The sequence below is a fragment of the Panicum virgatum genome, chromosome 9N, assembly GCF_016808335.1.
Source record: "Panicum virgatum strain AP13 chromosome 9N, P.virgatum_v5, whole genome shotgun sequence".
In the NCBI taxonomy this organism is placed as follows: domain Eukaryota; kingdom Viridiplantae; phylum Streptophyta; class Magnoliopsida; order Poales; family Poaceae; genus Panicum; species Panicum virgatum.
In genome coordinates this window covers 61064717-61083997 of record NC_053153.1, presented here as the reverse complement: position 1 = coordinate 61083997, position 19281 = coordinate 61064717, and the positions used below count along the sequence as shown (strand labels likewise).

At 53.2% G+C, this 19281-nt stretch overlaps 2 protein-coding genes across 3 annotated transcripts; both read right to left on the bottom strand.

Moving 5' to 3' along the window:
• Nucleotides 1–6305: 6305 nt before the first annotated feature.
• LOC120692124 (metacaspase-1-like) lies at nt 6306–8125 on the bottom strand. The gene is made up of 5 exons (XM_039975355.1): nt 7622–8125; nt 7173–7503; nt 6967–7087; nt 6702–6902; nt 6306–6607 (listed from the first exon to the last, which is right to left on the bottom strand). The coding sequence occupies exons 1-5, from the start codon at nt 8067–8069 to the stop codon at nt 6548–6550; spliced, it is 1161 nt and encodes a 386-aa protein (XP_039831289.1). The 5' UTR covers nt 8070–8125; the 3' UTR covers nt 6306–6547.
• A 1757-nt stretch (nt 8126–9882) lies between these two features.
• LOC120692125 (metacaspase-1-like) lies at nt 9883–12189 on the bottom strand. Of its 2 annotated transcripts, none has more exons than XM_039975356.1 (5): nt 11286–12189; nt 10865–11195; nt 10671–10788; nt 10325–10519; nt 9883–10267 (listed from the first exon to the last, which is right to left on the bottom strand). In XM_039975356.1, the coding sequence occupies exons 1-5, from the start codon at nt 11707–11709 to the stop codon at nt 10196–10198; spliced, it is 1140 nt and encodes a 379-aa protein (XP_039831290.1). In that variant the 5' UTR covers nt 11710–12189; the 3' UTR covers nt 9883–10195. The 2 variants fall into 2 exon arrangements, with proteins under 2 accessions (XP_039831290.1, XP_039831291.1); XM_039975357.1 differs by having other exon boundaries at nt 9970–10227.
• Nucleotides 12190–19281: the final 7092 nt, after the last annotated feature.

Sequence of the window (19281 nt, the reverse complement as noted above, 5' to 3'; positions counted from 1 at the left end):
TCCCATCGATCTCCTTACTCCGGCCGCCGTTCGTCGATTCCTTCCACGAGCACCTTCTTTACCTTGTCCTCCACCTCCCCCGCACCTCCCCAAGCCTCGCTCGAGCTTTCCCCGCCGGAATCAGCCCTCCATCTCCGGCCGCCATGGGAGCGTCGCCCGAGCTCCACCCCTTCATGTCGATCCGCTTCTTCGGTCCTTCTCCGCCCAAATCGACCCCAAGGATGGGTTCTTGGTGACCTCCTCCACCTTCCCCGTCCTTTTTCCGAAGCTCCCTTGCCGGAGCGCCGTCACACACCGCACGCGCGCCGCCCCCCCCCCCCCCCAGTTCGGATTATCCGGCCTAGTACCGGATCATCCGACCCAACCCTCTTTTTGTGCACGAAACTCACTCCAGAAATACTCAGATCCGGATCATCCGGCCTAGGGTCGGATCATCCGGCACCTTCCAGTGGCAAAAAGTAATGTTTGGCCGGATGATCCGGCCAATGGGCGGATCATCCGACCATGGGGACTTAACGGCAATCCGAAGCAAAAACTTTCTAGTGGTGGTCAGATTATCCGGCCTTGGGTTGGATCATCCAATCAGCACAGACCTTCAGTGCTTGTAAAATATGTAAAAAAAATGGAAAAAATACAAAACTAGTTTTGTTAGCTTCATATTTTTATTCTCTACATGGTAGAACTATGAAATGTGTTATTTGACAACTTTTTATGTGAAGTTTTATTTATACTAGATAAATGCTTTTCTAGACTGTTAAATGCGTAAATAGAGTTAGAAATGTGCTAAAAATATAAACCCAGTTGGGTTAACTTTGTTAGACTCGTGTAAGGTTTAATTATCCTCCGCTTATGTAGTTGTTTAGGTTTAGGTAATGGTGGCCTTGTGCTTGTATTGCTGCACTTTTTGTTGCATCGTCCATGCATTTATACATATACATTGTTGCACCTCATTTAGGTACGTTAGATCTACAACACGCGGACGTGAAGCACGCGGTGATGGAGCCGAACTACAAGATGGTGTTCGGTGGATATCTCAAGAAGATGGAAGGACCCACTGAGGCAACCGAAGACCCCACCCAAGGGCGGAAGGGCCCAAGACCTTAATAGTATTAACACTAACTTAGTGTTACCCCTAGACAAGCCCCGGTGCATAACCTACTATTTTAAATTATGAATTATTATATTGTTATTACTTGTGCATTACGTTTTTAGGAATTGTCTCAAACCTTAGTTGCATGATTCCTAGGTTCCCGTGGATCTTATACTAGTATGTGTAGGTCGTAGCACTGCTATGCTTAATAGGTCTCGATAGAAGTCGAGTGATTTTCTGACACTCGCGAGATATATGATATTTTAGAAGTCGAGTAATTTCCGGTTACTCGCGAGATATAGGATGTTTTTATATTTCATTATATGAGTTATTATATTCAAGATGCAATGAAGAAAAATAGGGATCGGACGGGGAATGATGATGAGATGTAGGATATGGCAGCAGGACAGGGTTCCTGAGTGTCTCAGCCCCGTCTGTGTCAGTTAAGGACCGTCGGTTGTCTGGCCCTGTTGATTGAGTTTGATATTGTACTAACCGCATGCCGGGAGTAGGAGGTAGTCGAAACCGATAAGCCTAGTACTGTCTTGCTTCGAAAGTACAGGAACCCGCACCCAACTCCTAGGGTAGTCGAGTGGCTGCGGAGAAATGGGTTGCACGTATTACTTTTGGTGGTCTCTCGTAGGGCTCGGTTGACTATATATCGTTGGGCTGGTTCCTGTAGTTCGAGGCGGGGATGGGAAATGGTTGGTGCGTGTGGCCCGATGGGGCCTATGCGCGCCGTGTTGGTTAGGTCCACCTTGTAAGGTTAAATCGAATCGATTCTCCGTTAGTCGCTCTCGGATATGAATACTTTGATCGCAGCATTACATCGTAGTAATGAGATGAAATATTACTGATATATATTGATGATTACTTTGAATTGTTAATTAATACTCCACCATGTTTGCTCTAGTTGTTATGCAAATAGTAGCTGATGGTTAGGCTAAAGAAAAATCATGAGCTAAAATATTGAAAGTAAGGACTCACTTTTAGATGTTTTTTCTGCAAACAAACCACCAGCCAGAAAGCCGTGCATGTCTAGATATGTGGGCTAAGTATACCCATAGTCGGATAAGTCTTGCTAAATATTAGTTGCTCAGGGTTTGTTGTTTACCCTGTTTCAGGTATAGAAGCTAATCAGGATTAACATCGGTGGGCTCGATGTGACGTCCTCCTATTTTCGTAGTTGTCGTTTTGTTTTATTGATTCTCAATCAAATTTCTTTCTCTCAAGGTATATTATTTTCCGTGCTGTCATCTATTGTATTGTATGTAAATTCTAAAATTAAGCTGTTTTTTAAATACGGGGCTGTCTAATTTACGGTCAACCGGTCGGAGGTCTCCGTGCGGTCGATTTCAGACAAACAGCAAATTCCAGTCCTTCACGTGATCATGTGATTTTCTTTTACTGTCTTTATGCTGCGCGGACACCCATTCCACGGCCCCACACCTGCCCTTCCACCGGTCCTCACCTAAACAAAAATATATACAAACATTTTAGTTGCAAAATTATATAACAAAAATTATAATACAAATTTTTACAATAGTAGATAATAAACTTTATGTACAGAATTATTGTACAACGAACAGGGACAAATTTATACATACAAAAATTTTCAATCAAAAATTTTTGCAAAATGAATATTCCATACGGTGTGGAAAAAATTGGAGACCAAAATTTAAAAATAAAAATTTTGGAAAAAAATTGTGAACATTAATTTTCGAAAAAAATCAATGAGAAAAAATTTACGGTAAATCTTCCGACCATTTGTTTTTTTCCTTTTTAGTAAAATTTTGTCTTTTTCTAATAAAATCCTTCCAGAGAAACTTTTCAACAAAACATTTTGTAGAGAAAAAGAAAAAACTTTGATCAGAAAAATTTGAAAAGAAAGTTTTGAGAAAACATTGAAGAATTTTTTTTTACATCCAAACTAATTTTTTTTTGAGAAAATCTTTTACATCCAAAAAAAAGAAAACAAACGTTGTTACAACGACGAGCTCACCGCCGCTGCCGCCATGGGAGCCGGGGAGAGCCCACCGCCAGCTTGCCGCGCTGCTTGTCCCGGAGGGGCAAAGCTGCGGAGCTCCCCGGACGGAGACGCCGGCCTTGTCCAGGCCATGCATCCTCGCCCGCCGCGAGAGTTCTAGACACCGGTCTGCCACCTCCTTGTTCGCCGCTAAAGATCCGCGCCTCCTTTTGCGGAGCTCCGCGTCTGTTGATCATCGCCAGAAAAAGAATCCAGAGAAGAGAAGAGAAAGGGAGCGGAAAAGGAAACAAGAAAAGGAGAAGACTAGCTGCTGGATGAAGATGGAACTATGGAAGGAGATAGCGATGCTCATGTGGGACCCCCCACGTGAAACGGTCTGTGTCTTCTGCGGACTAAGCGGGCGTCGACCTTGAGATGGCTTCCATCCGGGCGACTGTAGAAACAGTACTGGGTGTAAATACTTATGTTTATATTTATTTTTGTAAAGTTGTATCATACTGGTACCGTCTGCGCTCGTCGTCGTGCGAGACTACTGGTGTGTTTCGATCGGCATGTGGGTTGAAAACAGACTGTCAGGTTATACTTAATTAAGCTAATGCGCCTGATGCGTTCAAATGATGGCGGTTATGCTTAATTAAGCATTTTAACTTGATGATTTTGTCACACTAGCCACCCGACGTGACATCATCTGCGATGACGGGGCCGGGGGCATATTTCCCGGCGTGGCCGCCGCGCACCGGCGGCTCCGGCGGGAGGTAGCGCCGGGGCAACTGGACCACGGACAGGGACGGCCGCCCGCGCGGGGAACAGGAGGAGCGCGCCGGCGACGCTCCGGCAATAGTGGGCCGTGGGCTGACACGGTCTCGCCACCTCCCTCTGTGCGTGCGTATTGGGCTGTATCGGGCCCGTGCTTTGTCACAGAAAATTCAGCGGCGCGCGGAGCGAGCAAAAAGGAAGTCGAGGCCTGGGTGAAAGCAAAGGCAGGCCCTTATTGGACCTTAGTCGCAAAAATCTGGCGGCCCAGAAGGAACCTCAAGCTAATTGGCGGTTTTTTTATTTTTTTATTTTTTATTTTCGTTTTTTACAAAAATATATTTTTGTAATCAAAATTTACAGGAATATACCCGGCCGCCCCGCTGTCGGGCGACAGAGGCTTATCTGTAAAAAAATTTGTGAAAAAATTATGTTCTTGTTGCGGGGCGGCAGGCCGCCCGACAACGGGGCGACCGCCTCCCGTTGCAGCGGCAGGCGGCGCTGCGCGTCGTCGGTCGTCACCGGTGACGCCATGGCTCAGCAAACGGAGAGCCTGCACCTACTCAATCATTCACTCGTGAGTCGCGACACAGCCTGCTAGCAGCCTGTAACTGTCATGCAACTACGCACGCTCCCGGGAACGGGCCGCACGTGCACGCACGAGACGGTTCGACCTCGACGCCCCGCCGCGCCTACCCGTCACTCTGCTGCACTCAGTGCTCACCTCAGTACCAGTAGCACACAAGTCGGAGTCGCTAATTGCCTACGTTTCCTCGCTTTCTCTGAACAAGGACTAGTCACGTTTCTCATGTAGTTAATTCAGGCGCCGGCCAGCAGCAGGGCCCCAAACCGACGGCCCCGGCCACCGCGCGCGCGGCGCCCGTGACGGCGAGGTGGCTCCCGACGTTCGCGATGGCGTCGTACAAGCTGAAGGGCGCGGCGTGGACGCCGGGGTGGCGCGACCGGCAGCTGGCGGCGTCCCTCGCGCAGGCCGCAGACGCCTGGACCAGGCTCCTGCGCGCGGACCACCCGGACCACCGGTTCTTCGCCGCCCGGCGCGCGCCAAGCAGGAGATGGTGATTGATTGGCTCGGTGGGGAGCTGGAGATCGACCTACTAACTGTTCAGTCACATCATGGACTGATGGACAGTTTGTTTGTACAATGAAACCAAGAACATGTATGTGCTTGTTTTGATTTTTGTTCTCAAGTCTGAAGGTAGTTAGGTTCAGCGAGACAGACCGGGATCACAAAGTGCTCATCCAGCCTTTGTTGTTTCAGTGCTTTTTGTATCCGTGAAACTTTCAGGTGAAAGTGTATCAGAAAAATGTTAGGTGTAGAGAAAATGAGAAACACCATCAGTTGGTACAGTGTTTACTGTTTAACTACATGAGAAACGTGACTAGTCCTTGTTCAGAGAAAGCGAGGAAACGTAGGCAAATAGTGACTCCGACTTGTGTGCTACTGGTGCTGAGGTGAGCACTGAGTGCAGCAGAGTGACGGGTAGGCGCGGCGGGGCGTCGAGGTCGAACCGTCTCGTGCACGCGGCCCGTGCCCGTGAGCGTGCGTAGTTGCATGACAGTTACAGGCTGCTACCAGGTTGTGTCGCGACTCACGAGTGAATGAATGAGTAGGTGCAGGCTCTCCGTGTGCTGAGCCATGGCGTCACCGGTGACGATGGACGACGCGCCGCGCCCCCTGCCGCTGCAGGAGGCGGTCGCCCCGCTGCCGGCGGCTGGGACCGGCCACCCCGCTGCCGGGCGATCGGTTTTTTAGGGACTGAAATGTAATTTTTTTTAAAACTTTTTACAGATAAGCCACTGCCGCCCGACAGCGGGGTGACCGGGTGCCGGCCGCCCGGCAGCGGGGCGGACGGGGTATATTCCTGTAAATTTGGATTACGAAAATATATTTTTGTAAAAAACGAAAATAAAAAATATAAAAATAAAAAAAACTGCAGCTAATTGGACCTGCCACAAGAGTGCAGGCAGGCGGCGGCGCAATGAACCAATGGCTGGATACCTTTCCTTTTTTCCTTTTGAGCACCTAAAATATGGATAAATAAACGACTTAACTTAGGTCCTGTTTTGTTCTCCGTCCAAAATTTTTCACCCATTACATCACATAGAATCTTACATGTAGACTAAAAAAAATAATTTATTACACGGATAGACTGTAAATCGCGAGATGAATTTAATAAGCCAACTTAATCAATGATTTGCAACAGTAATGCTACAATAACCATATGCTAATCATGGATTAATTATCATCTAATTATTTTTATTAGATTCGTCTCTCAATTTCTAAACGAGATCTGTAATTAGTTTTGTAATTAGTCTACATTTAGTACTCCTAAATGATAAGATTCTCTTCGCAAAAAAATTTTGGCCAAAATTCTTCATCACCTACTAAACACCCCCTTAAATTGTGAATCTGACTGAGGACAGGGTGCACAGATTTTTTTCAGAGGTCACCAATGCAAATTGAATCCCCGAGTAATTCAGATCATTGCTTCGAGGTCCCTGTTTTTCAGTGGTGGGTACAAGCCGTCCAGGACGTAATTTCTCGCCATATAATCTGGAGTCATTTCTCGCCATACACTCTGACAGGACGTAAATTGAAATGCAATATACAGTATGTTCATACACACCACAGTAGTACTAGTACAGCACACATCCAAATAATTCAAGTCCCGAATTATCAGTCGTCGACGAGCAGATCAGAGGAGGAATGGCTTCCGGTAGATGTCAAACATCTCTGACGAGCACAGCTGAGGCTCCTGCATACAGTACATGGATCGATTCAGTGTCCACAGTGAGCCAGACGTAGCAAAGCAGACGGAGCAGCCGATCGATATGATGGATGGAGCTCACCTGCACGCCGCTGGACGGGATCATCCAGCGGACGAAGGAGCCAAGCCTTCCGGGGAGGCGGCGGCTCCCCTGCCCGTCGCGGATCCTCGCCCTCATCGCGCTCAGCAGCCGCCCGTACGTCGTCCCCGGCTCCGCCTCCACCGCCTTGATGAAGCTGTCCGTCATGGCGCCGATCGAAGACGACGACGACTCCGAAAATCCCTGTACCGGCCGGAAAAGATCAACACGACATCTGAGAGTAATCAATGGGTGTTCGGAGACGTACGCTGGCGTCCGCGGACTTCTGGTCGTCGCTGCAGCCGCTGATGGAGATGGCCAGGCCGCCGTTGGGGCGCTTCCGCGCCCCGCTGGGCCGGTCGTGATTCTCCCACTGCCAGTACCCCGTCCTTCGAATCCAGAGACATCGATCATGTCGTCGCCGGCGCTGTGATTTTAAAAGATTTGGTTTTGGGTCGCAGGGAGGACGTGTACCTGGACAGGCGGCAGAGGTAGGGGAGGTCGAGGATGGTGCCGCTGTGGCAGGTGTCCACGACGGCGTGCAGCTTCACGCCCCTGCCCAGCGGCCGGACGATGGTCTCGTTGATCTCGTCGTCCAGGATCTTGCCGCTCTGCTCGAAGTCCGCCGGGCACAGCGCCTCGTTGTACCCGTCCACCTCGTCGTCGTTCAGGTCCAGCTTCTGCACGCCGTGCCCGGAGAAGTGGAACACCAGCGAGTCGCCGCTGCCGGAGCACTCCACGAGCCACCGCATCGCCCGCAGCAGGTTCGCCCTCGTCGGCACCCTCGCCGGGTCCCTCTCGTTCTCTGCCGCAACCATGACACAGCAACTGACGATTAGCTCCCTTCTTCTAAATTGGATCCGCAAGGAACAGGATGATGGAACACGATCGAGGTTCTTGATGAATTCCTTCTTGCTGGTTACCAGTGAGCTCCAGGATGCAGTCGCCGGGGAACCCAAACTTGCCGCAGAGGAGGCGCCTCATCTCCTTGACGTCGTTGACCGTGCCCTTGAGCTCGTGCGCGGTGCCCCTGTAGCTCACGCCGACGAGGAGCGCGCGCTTCTTGCCGCTCACGCTGGGGTAGTAGCCCGCCGCGACCTCGAGCCCCGCGGGGACGACGTCGGCCCGCGGCGGCGAGGGCGCCGCGAGCGTCATGCCGCGGTGGCGCTCGACGCGCGCCAGCCGGTGGCAGAACGCGCACCGGACGCTGGAGGAGCCGGGCCCCGTCGACGGCGCGGCGATGCTCATGCCGCAGTGGCCGCACCACGACGTCGGCGCCGCCGCCGCCGCCCTCGCGCTCGCCATGCCGGCCGGCCTCGTGTTGCCCATGAGGGTGAAGATGTCAGCGGAGATATGCGCTCTGCGCGGCATCGCGCCTGGTGGCCCGTGGCGCACTCGCTTGTGGCATGAGTGACAAGGGCATATGCCAGCATGGTAGGCAAAGCAACGGTTCCTTTATTCGATGGACCGAACTGCTGCTGCTGCTGCTGCCTTTGATCTGTGCTCTGGTTTGACACCGAAACGATTCGTGTCAGGTGAGGATTAATCGAAATTAATTTCGCAAAAAGAGATTCGATATTAATAAGGCACGTGTGAACTCGAACGAGAATCTTGAAAATCTGGTTGGCACCGCTAGCTAACAGGGCAATTTTTTTCAAACAAGAGAGGTTTAATATATGAGGATCGATCCACTTACGAATTTAACAATGTAGTGGATATGTTATTATCAATAGCTCAAGCTAAAGAAAGGTCAAATTCCATGCAAAAATTAAATACCGCATCTTTTGGATGATGGGCTATCTATAGTGATTAGTGAATAGGCAACGAATATCAAGTTTCTGCCTTGTAGTATATCTCTTATCGGAGCAACTGGGGCAATCGATGCCTTATGTCAATTGTAACAGCTCAATTCTAAATATGGCTCAGTTCTACTCGCATTTTGAGTAAAACACGCACTCGCATCAACTTTGTTTACGTTTTCGTCCTCGCTTCGTGTAAAAACATTAACATAGGGGGTTCAAATGCACTTAACACTTGGGTTTATATGTTGATGATCCTCATTCTCAACTAGTAAGGTGAGATAACTCCCCACACATGCCATGTAACTCACACTTCGGCTACTAATGGGCTCAAATTCATCTTTGTTAGGACGGGATGTCACATAAACATTGAGTTGTGGTAAAGAAAAACCAAACACTCAATAGTGATCGATTAGTGCTAATAAATTCAGTTTTCACTAGCTTGCCTATGTTCATGTTATCCTTTTTTTCTAGCTACATAAGAAACTGAAAACCTGCATTATTACAGGTCAAATTTTTTTTGGCAATCTAACGAAAAAACACGGTTGGCTATAACTAGTGTATTATACCACCAAAAGACCAACGGAATTAGGGTATAGAGAATTTTGATATCTAAAATGAGTGCATTCTCAGTAAATGACTTCTTAAGCTTATAAATGAAAGAGTTTGGAAAAATCTCTTAATGGAAGAAATACCTGAAGGAAAAAAAAATCCATAACTCGAGTGGAAGGGAAATCTTGGTAATTTCCAAGTACATAATGGAACTCAGAACTCGTTTTGGGAAGATAAATAGCCCGGTGCCCAACCTCTCATCGAGCAATACCCGTCAACATATACAACATTGCAAGTGTCCTCAATAGCGTGACACTAAATGTCCTGTCGTGCTTTAGCAGTGTACAAACTTGTGTGACAACATTTGGTTGCTAGAATAATAGACAACGTTCATCTACACACAGTAGAAGTTAGAAGGGATACTTTTAAGACCAGTGTCGTAGTAGTGTCATGAGCATTAAATTTGCCGATATGACAAAAATTTTATTACGAGAGAGGATGTGAAGTGTTATGGAATGTCCTCTAGCTTGATTACCTAGTTTATGGTCTTAGTAATTATATCAATGACACTCCTACTGAAATTGATTAACTAGGTGGAGTAGATAGGTCAGAATGGATCCTTTTCAGTACATTCAGTGGTAATGCACTCCTTGATACAAGTTGGGCACCAGTGAGGTAACAAATACCAGTAAGGAATGAAGCCGACAGCAAAATCTGATCAATTACGATGACGACGCACATGGGTAGTTATACAGACTCTATTACGTTGTCAACATTTACGTGAGTTCCACTACGTTGTTTCACTTCAAATGCTTTCATAATCACGCAGATCGTATGGCTCTCTAATTGCACCTTACGTGCAGTCAATTTTATTTGAAGTTTCTGCAGCAAAATAGAATCCTTTTTTTTTCACTAGTGACTAGTGAATACGGAAGTCTTATAATCGGAAAGTAGAATCCGACGTACACCATTACACGACATGATGCGAATCCCATTCAGTTGCAACATGATCAGATGCCAGAGATGCATTGGTTTGAACTGAAACAAGAGCAGGCTAATCGAGCTGCACACCACAATAACATGCAAGTCAAGTTCCGAATCAGCAGCCGGCCTGCAAATCAGAGCAGGAATGGCTTCCGGTAGATGTCAAACATCTCTGAAGAGCACAGCTGAGGTTCCTGCATCATGTTCATGCAGTCCGGAGTGAGGGACACAGGACTGTCAGAGTGTCAGTTCAGCAACAAAGGCGTGGCAGGCTAGCTAGGCGGAGCTCACCTGCACGCCGCTGGGCGGGATCATCCTGCGCACGTACGAGCCGAGCCGTCCGGGGAGGCGGCAGCTCCCATGGCCGTCGCGGATCCTCGCCCTCATCGCGCTCAGCAGGCGCCCGTAGGTCGTCCCTGGTTCGGCCTCCACGGCCGCGATGAAGCTGTCCATCATGGCGCCGATCGATGCCGACTCGGGGAATCCCTGCATGGATCAAGCGGATTGTACTCAGCGGAATATCCGAAGACGCTTAATCAGATCAAGGATGCAGAGTTGCAGTGCTGGTCTGAACATCAGATGAAGCTTCATCGGAAGACGAAGCGGAGTCTGGGGTTCATTCAGGATCAGGACGTACGCTGGTGTCCGCGGACTTCTGGTCGTCTCTGCAGCTGCTGATGGAGATGACCAGGCCGCCGTTGGGGCGCTTCCCCGTCCCACCAGGGAACTGATTCTCCCACTGCCAGTACCCCGTTCTTGAAACGCAGAGAGGTTTCTGTGGTCAGAGCTGAAAATTAAGAATCTCTCGGCTGTGAGAGTGTAAGTACGTACCTGGACAGGCGGCAGAGGTAGGGGAGGTCGAGGATGGTGCCGCTGTGGCAGGTGTCCATGATGGCGTGCAGCTTGACGCCCCTGCCCAGCGGCCGGACGACGGTCTCGTTGATCTCGTCGTCCAGGATGACGCCGCTCTGCTCGAAGTCCGCCGGGCACAGCGCCTCGTTGTACCCGTCCACCTCGTCGTCCTTCAGGTCCACCTCCTGCACGCCGTGCCCGCAGAAGAGGAACACCAGCGAGTCGCCGGCGGCGCACCCCTCCGTCAGCCAACGCATCGCCAGGAGCAGGTTCTCCCGCGTCGGTACCCTGCTCGGGTCCCTCTCCTTCTCTGCCACCACACAATTGCAATAGTATAACCTGATGATCACTTCCCCTCTCAGAAAAAAATCTGCGAGGAACAAGATGAGGTTTTGGTTACCGGTGAACTCCAGGATGCAGCCGCTCGGGAACCCGAACTTGCCGACGAGGAGCCGCCGCATCTCGGCGACGTCGTTGACCGTGCCCTTGAGCTCGTGCGCGGCGCCCGTGTAGCTGACGCCGACGACGAGGGCGCGCTTCTTGCCGCGTATCTTGGGGTAGCCCGGCGGGATCTCGCGCCCCGCGGAGAGCGTCGGCGGCCACGGAGGCGAGGCTACGGCGAGCGCCACCGTCGTGGCGGTGGCGCTGTCGCCCACACCGCGCTGTCGCTGCTCAATGCGCGTCAGCCGGTGGCAGAACGCGCACCAGACGCTGGAGCCGGACCCGGACGGCGGCGTGGCGGCGAGGCCCATGGCGCCGCAGTGGCCGCACCACGCCGCCGCCGTCCTCGAGCTCGCCGTGCCGAGTGGCCTCGTGCTCCCCATGGGATGAAGCTCCGGCGACCGGTGGTGTTTGCCTTCAGCACGCACGGTACGGTGTTCTATAGATGCCGAAGTGCGCCGTAGAGCTAGAGCAATAGTGATCCTTAAGCAGATTTTGTTGGCCACGTGGTGTGGCGTAATAACGAATCTCAAAGCAAAGAAGCACGACACCAATGTTTGCACAGTATCCGTCACATCGAATTTTTGGACATATGCATAGAGTATTAAATGTGGTTGAAGAAATAACTAATTACAGAATTTAACTGATTAGGATGAGTTTTTTAAAAACTAACTAGGCGTATAGCCCGCGCATTTGCGCGGCTAGTATTGAAAATTCAAAACATTGCATATCGTTGTATCTTTATTTAAAAATTATACTATTTTTTTTATCATACATCACCCTGTTTATTATCGTAAATTATGTCCTATTGTTGGTTAAAACAATTCAAATATGATGTACCTAAAATAACAATTTGATTTGTTGAGCTTTAGTAATATTATGCATATAATTATTTTTATTTTCATTTTATTTTGATTGATTGTTGTTAGCTTTAGTTTTTATTAATAGTATATGTTTGTGACTGATACATAGCTAAATAGTATTTTATATTTAATTTTTCATAATGGCATTGGTGGGTGATTTTTAATTAGGCATAGTGGTATTTTAGACTAATTTTATCATAATGGCAGTGGTGGGTAATTTTTATTTTTCTATTTTTCTCTGATTAACGTGGGAATTTTTAGGCCTTGAGAGCGAATGTGGAGACTTCGTTTGTTGGCCAAATAATAAGATAATAGATTAGTTTATGATTGGATATTTTTTTAGGGAAACACCGCGGGGTGGGGGGACGAAGAGTCCCCACCTGAATTTTCATTCCACAGTTCCCGGCAAGCCGGTGATGGAAGGGTGCAAGGCACCAATAAGGTTTAAGGCCCCTCGGCCGAGTTACAAGAAATTTGGGAGAGACTAGAGACAATATGAACAACAGAGATACACAAAGAAGGAGAAGAACACAACTCACTAGCAAATCAAAAGCTAGCTAAGACCGAAGCTGACGACAAGCCATCGATCATCTGCTAGCACCACCACCGAAATAGCATGCTTGCCAGAGTCATTGGGACCATTGCATCCACACCACCTCTCATATCTACGCGCGCTCCGCTCTCACCCTCCATCTGAGGGACTGCCCTGCGGAGTGGGGACTAAAGGAGGTGCAGACCGCGCAAGCCACAACTCGCCGGAGAACAACAACCTTCCTTGGGAATGATGGTGACACCTGCGGCACATCCGAGCTCCACGTACTACCATCCGACGCCATCCAAGGGGAGGAAGCCTTGAAGGGAAACGCCACTCGGCATTAGATTTGATGGAACCACCAGGAAGAGCGCCGACGAAGCAGAGGCGCCGGGAGAGGATACTAGTCGAGCCACAGCAACCGCCTGCAGCTAGAGCAAGCAAACCAAGAGGAGTAGCGAGTACGAAGACCCCTGAAAACTGCCAACCCACTGCAAGATCTTCAAAGACGGTGCCCACAGCTAGGACACGACATCAGGGATGCCGCTACCGCCCATCCGGTAGAACCGGAGCAAGGGTTTTCACCCGAAGATCAAGCGAGAAGGAGCAAGATGGCGCCTCCAGGGAGGATTGCGGCGCCAAAGGCGTCGCCGCCGTCAGCCCGAGGGCGAGTAAGGCTTTCGCCAAGAACTCCTTCACGCCGAGATGCGAGAGCAATGGTGTCGGTGTCCCGACCCGGGGGGCCGGATCCCAACTAGTAAATGCTGCGTGTTTTCTCGTCCCAGATGATGATGCAAGAGACAACACAGTAACGCACGGTTTATCCTGGTTCCTGCCGCGGGGCCGTACGTCCAGCAAAGGGGGTGTGCGAGGGCACTGTATTATCTTGCACCCGATGTGCTTGTAGTAGGGGGTACAAGCGAAGCGAGAGAGGGAGGAAGGCTCCCAAGTCTCTGCTAGAAGAGGAGTTGAGTATGGCGATGGTTGTGAACGTAGGCGACTGCGGTGGCTGAGGCCCAGAAGCGTCTGAGTGTCCTCCGAGAGAGAGAGCGTGTGATGATGGATCTCATCTAGGAGCCTCTGAGCGTCCCGTCTAAAGGTAGCCCGCCTCCTCCCTTTATAGTTACAAGGAGGGGCGGCGCACATGAGTGGGGGCGTGGAAGTTGTAGTTTTCCCCGAATCACGGGGTACAGTGACCGAATACTGTAGGAAGTACACTGTGGGCATGGCGTCAGGCGTGACAGGCGTCCTGGATATCGTCCTTGGTCCTGTGAAGATCGCGCCGGTCGTCCTGCCAGCCCCTGCAGGCGGCGTGATCGTCGTTGGTGTATGGTCTTCTATATACGGTGCGGTGGCGTTCAGTGGACCCTGCGGACTAGAGTCCTGTATGCACCAGCGACAGCGGGGCGCGCGACGGCCCCGGCCCTCCTGGTCGGAGTGCGGGCGTGCACTCTAGGAAGTCCGGGGGACACGTGGAGGTCCCGGACTCCTTGAGGGGGGGTCTGGGACCCCGTCCGTGTGTGCTGAGCGCCCCTCTCTGAAGGACACATGACGTCGCCGGACCCCTTCCTCAGCGGGAGGCCAGTCCGGTTGGTCGGTATAGGCAGAATATTAACGGGAGCAGTGCAGAGCCTGTCTTGTCTCGCGTCGCAGGTCCAACAATGCTGCTACAGCATCCGGGATGGCGGAGCGGTGACCGGAGTCAGCGGATGGGACCCCGGTCACATCCACTGTGGGAATGGCGGCCCGATGCCGCCTGTCCTGGGTGCCGTGGTGGAGTGGCTGGCCTTTAATGCCTTCGTACGACGGGCAGGTGAGCGGCAGGGCCATTTGTCCCTTATGCCGAGAGGTGGCCTCGAACGAGGCGGAGATGAGTTACTCCCTCGAGGGTAGGTTTGCTACCCTCGAGCGAGGCGGAGATGTGTTGCCCGCTCGAGGGTAGGTCCGCTCGAGGGTAGGTGACCTACCCTCGAGCGAATCGGAGATGCGGGGCGCAGTCGAGGGGTCTCGACGGGGACCCTCGAGCGAGGCGGAGATCGTCCCGCAGGTTCAAGAGGGATGCGAATGGGCCACACGCTGGGCTTCTTTGAGTCCTTTCCTTTCATTCAGATTGGAAGGAGGTCGGGGGCCTTCGTGGGCCCAGTTGCTTCAACATGTGTTTGCGTTTTAAGGCAATCTTAGTACCCCGATTAGGGTGTCCCTAATCGTGGTACCCGACAGTAGCCCCCGAGGCTTTGGTCGAGTCAGGGGATTCGGCCAAAGGGTGATTCGGCGATTTCCCCCTTGACGTGATCAGTCAATGTCGCGCACCCGCCAGACGCGCCTGAGCACCAGTCCGGCGGATGTGACAACACGCCGGTCGGGGTAGTGCGACCTTGGTGGGAGTACTCCGAGGCACGCGCCTCTTTGTTTGTTTGTTTCAAGGACAAGACGTGTCCGCGTGCTAAGGGGGGCCAGGGTGACGACGGCGTCCGCTGCTCGGCAGCTGGCGCTTCCGTCGCACTGTCCCGCACTCAGGGCCTTGGCCCTGTCTTCCCTGGTTGCCTGGCGGCTCGCCGTTCGAGGGCGGTCGGCCTGGGCAGATGCTGCTCCGCTTAGCGTCCAGGGGCTCAGCTCCGCTTTATTTCGTTTGGTCGCGTCTTGGCGTGGTGACCGAAGGCATCTTTCTTTCGTGGAGGATCGCATTGTCACGGGCAGTCCAAGCCTCCGCCCTTTGGCAGGGCCAAAGCTTGGCGCCCGGCGCAGCTATAAATAGGGGTCGCGGGACTCCCTTTCCTCTCCAACCTCCCAGCTCTGTCTTCTAGCATTATCCAAGTCTTAATGTTTTCCTTTGCCATTCGTGGCCGGCCCCCAGATGGGGTGGCCTGGCTTTTTTAGGCCTTGGCGCCAGAAGAATACTTGCGAGCGGTGGGGGAAGACCGGAGTGGGCGTGCGCACCATCCCTCAGCTTAAGTGGGATTCGCAGAAGAGCATTGGGCCCGTGGGGTCTTGCTCCTGCGATGTCCCCTAGCCTGAAGGGGGATGGAGACGCCTAACCATGACGTTAGTGCCAGGTTGGGTGGCTGTTCTTCGCATCGTCCCCCCCTCCGGCAACAAGGTTGCCCTCGGGGAGACGGTGCGGAGGGTGCTGTCCGCCAGCTTGACCCCCCGCATAGTCTTCGGTGGAGGAGACGCTAGAAGAAGGCTTGCGAGGAGAGCATTCCCCTGGACCCGTGCGGCCTGGGGGCCACTCCTCGCATCCCTAGCAGCCTGGCCATTGCGTCAGCCGGGGGCTCGGTGCCTTTCTTCGTCACTCGTTCCTCCCCAAGACGGGGAAAATTGCCACGTAGGTGGCAATGTGTTTGTATTTTGCGACGGCTTCGCGCCGGTAACCCTTTGTAATCTTTATTTGCATTTGAGCAATAAATTTCCCTTTCTCCTCTACGGGGAGGATGACCAAGGTTATAGGGGTGTACAGAGAGTTGCGACCCTCGAATATGCGTGAAGTCTCCTTCGCGGGGGCACGTCAGCGCACCCGTGGGTGTAGCCCCCGAGGCCTTGGAGGAGAGTTTGTGCTCGTCCAAGGGCTATAAACGTTGTCCCACTGGGTTGCCTCACCGGGGTGGCCGTCCAGTGTCTTTTTTCAGCCGGCAACGGCACTCTTTCAACCGCCCTCGGCATTCTCCGTACTGGTACAACGACTCGGTGTTCAGCCTAACCATCAGGGGAGCGTACGTTAATAGCGGGGGGTTTGGTTATACACTTGGATCTTCATAACTGACGGTCGTCGATTTATTCGAGGGTGCGGTTTGAACCGTGGTGTGCGAGGAGCCCCCGAGCCTAGGCCCGTGTGAAGGCGTTCAGGGGAACCCTCGACTTTGATTACAACCCTCGTCGCCCTTCCACAGGGAGGAGGGGTGAAGCGCACCATGCTACCCATGCCCGGGCCGCGAGCCATGGCTGCTTCAGTGAGCTATTAGCGGGTTGTTCAAGCGGACGTCCGTGCCCCGTTCGATAAGGGTCGGCTCGTGGTCCATAGACACGTCACATAAAGTGCTTGCGCAGGTTCGCTAGGCGGGGCTCGGACCCATTCGATAGGGTCCGAGGGCTCGATGCTCTCCCTCGAAGGGATCCCCCTTCTAGGTACCCTCGACTAGCCTTGAACACTACGTAGGTTGTCTCGAACTCCGCGTTCGAGGGTAGCTTGTACAGCACATCCCTGCAGTCCCTGACTCTGGCAATCTGGGGCGCCTGTCGAACCCCCCGAAGGGCCAGGCTTCGAACCCCTGATCAGTAAGGCCTCGGAATGCGATTCCTTCGGGGGTGAAGGGACTCCCGAAGGAATATTCCATCTTGATTCGAAAACGACGCAGAGTCGCGAGTCACGCGCGCGGGTCTTCCGCTGGTGGTGGGCGACGTGGCCCGATTCGAGCTGTGCGGTGCGGGCGCGCCTTTTCAGGCAGCAGCCTTGGGCAGACGAAGCGGTGTGGGCGGAGGCTGACGGATGGGATAGCGCAACAGTCGCACCGCGCCCGCCGGTTAACGTGCCACAGTTATTGCTGCGTGCGCGCGTTATGGGGCCCAGCCGTCAGCGATAGCGAAATCTAACACATTCAATGCGGTAGATTCGGGCTGTGGCTGCGGCTGCGCCCGTCATGGTGAATAAAAATGAAGAGGAAGGGGGTGTTTGGGCTCACCTGGCTGTTTGCCTTCGTCTCCCTTTGCCTCCTCTGCCTCCCCTGCATCTTGAGCCCGCAGCCAAGAGCGAAAGGAGGAAGAGGAAGGAGAGAGAGAGAGAGAGAAAGAGCGCACCTTAGCCATCCCGAAACCTTCACTCCCACCCCTCCCCTCGATTCGAAGAGATGTCTGACATCCAGGAGCCTTTGCCATGGGGCAAGTCCTTCGCCACTGTGGCGGTTCTGGAGCAGCTGGTCGCCGACCGGCCGCTGCCGCGGAACTCCGACTCTGGGGCGCCGGCGTGGATTTCACCGCATCCGGACGATACCGAGCCGAAGCTCCCGCAAGGCTACGTTGTGAGCTTCGTGCGTCTTCACGAGCGAGGTTTCGGCATCCCCGTCAGCAGGTTCATGAGGGCGTTGTGTGACTACTATGGAGCGGAGCTGCACAACTTCAGCCCCAACTCCATCTTGCAGGCGGCGGTCTTCGTCGCTGTCTGCGAGGGGTACCTCGGGATAGAAGTGCACTGGGATATCTGGATCCACCTGTTCCGCGGCGAACACTTCATCGAGAGCTGGCGAGGCCAACCGAGGCGGTTCGCGCGCGCCGGCGGCCTGACGTTCCACGTGTGTCCCTCCCGGAGGAACCTCTACATCCACAGCAAGATGACAACAAACAACGCCGGGTGGAGCCGAGGGTGGTTCTACCTTCGAAACTACAGCGGCGCGCTCCCGGCATTCACCAACAGGGTGCTCTGGGAGCGGCCACCGAAGTGGGATTGGGGGGTGTCGCCCCCAGCACAACAAGACAAGCTCGAGGTCCTCACCGACGTGCTGGCGCATCTGGCGAGGAAGGGGTTGACGGCGGCAGCCGTCATCGCAAACTTCCACCGGCAGAGGGTGATCCCTCTCGTGGAAAGGGCCCTGCCGATCTTCCAGCTCACCCCCGGGAGCCAGGTTGAGGGCTCGAGGACGTCGTACAAGCTGCTCTCCCGCACCACCGCCGCCCGAAGGGCAAAGTACGTGGTGGCGGAGTTCCCCCAAAATCCCGAGGATCTCTGGAGGATCAAGGTGCGCCCCGAGCCAGGGTACATTTCTCTGGTAAGTTTTGATTTCGAATCCGCTGTGTGCTATGTAGCCCCCTTTTCCTGACTCCATCTCGGGCGTGCTTTGCAGGGGTTGAGGTGCGGCACCTCGAAGCCCCCGGTCCCGGAACAACGCCAGATCAACCGCCTCCACGCGGAGAAGATGAAAAGGCGGAAGGACGCGGCGGAGGCAAAGGCCGAGAGGAAGAGGAAGAGGAAGGCAAAGCACGACAAGGCGTGCAAGCTTGCTCGCGCGGAGGAGGACGAGGAGGAAGCCTCGGATGCCGAGGACCACGCTCTGGGGAGCGACGGGGCTGCTGCGGGTGCGAGCCCCCCACCGTTCTACCTGTGGGATGATGACGAGGGGGCACCCGTGGCGCCAGAAGAGACGAGGGCGGTGGCGGAGTCATCGACGAATCCCTCCCTCGAGGTTGCGGAGCGGGAGTCGTCCCCGCCGACGGCCGGTGAGGAGACGCCCACGCCCCAGGTGCTGGTCCGTGGCGACGAGGCTGCGGCGGGCGAGGAGTCGTCCGTGCTGGCAGCCTCAAGTCACCAGGCCGACTCGAGGGGGGCGCCCTCGGGGTAGTCTTCGAGGGGCGGTACGGTGACTCGGGCCCGAAGAAGCGCCACGAGGAAGCGGAGCATGAGTGCTCGATCCGGGTAAGTAAACTTGGGTTTTGTTTTTGTTGCGTGTTTGGTCGATTTCTCGATCTTGTTGTCCTCAACTTGTGTTCCTCAATTTTTTAGCCCCGAGGCAGTCGCCAAGGATGCGGTGCAGCTTGCCCCGGCTAAGGCCCTCAAGACCGGGGCACGCAACACG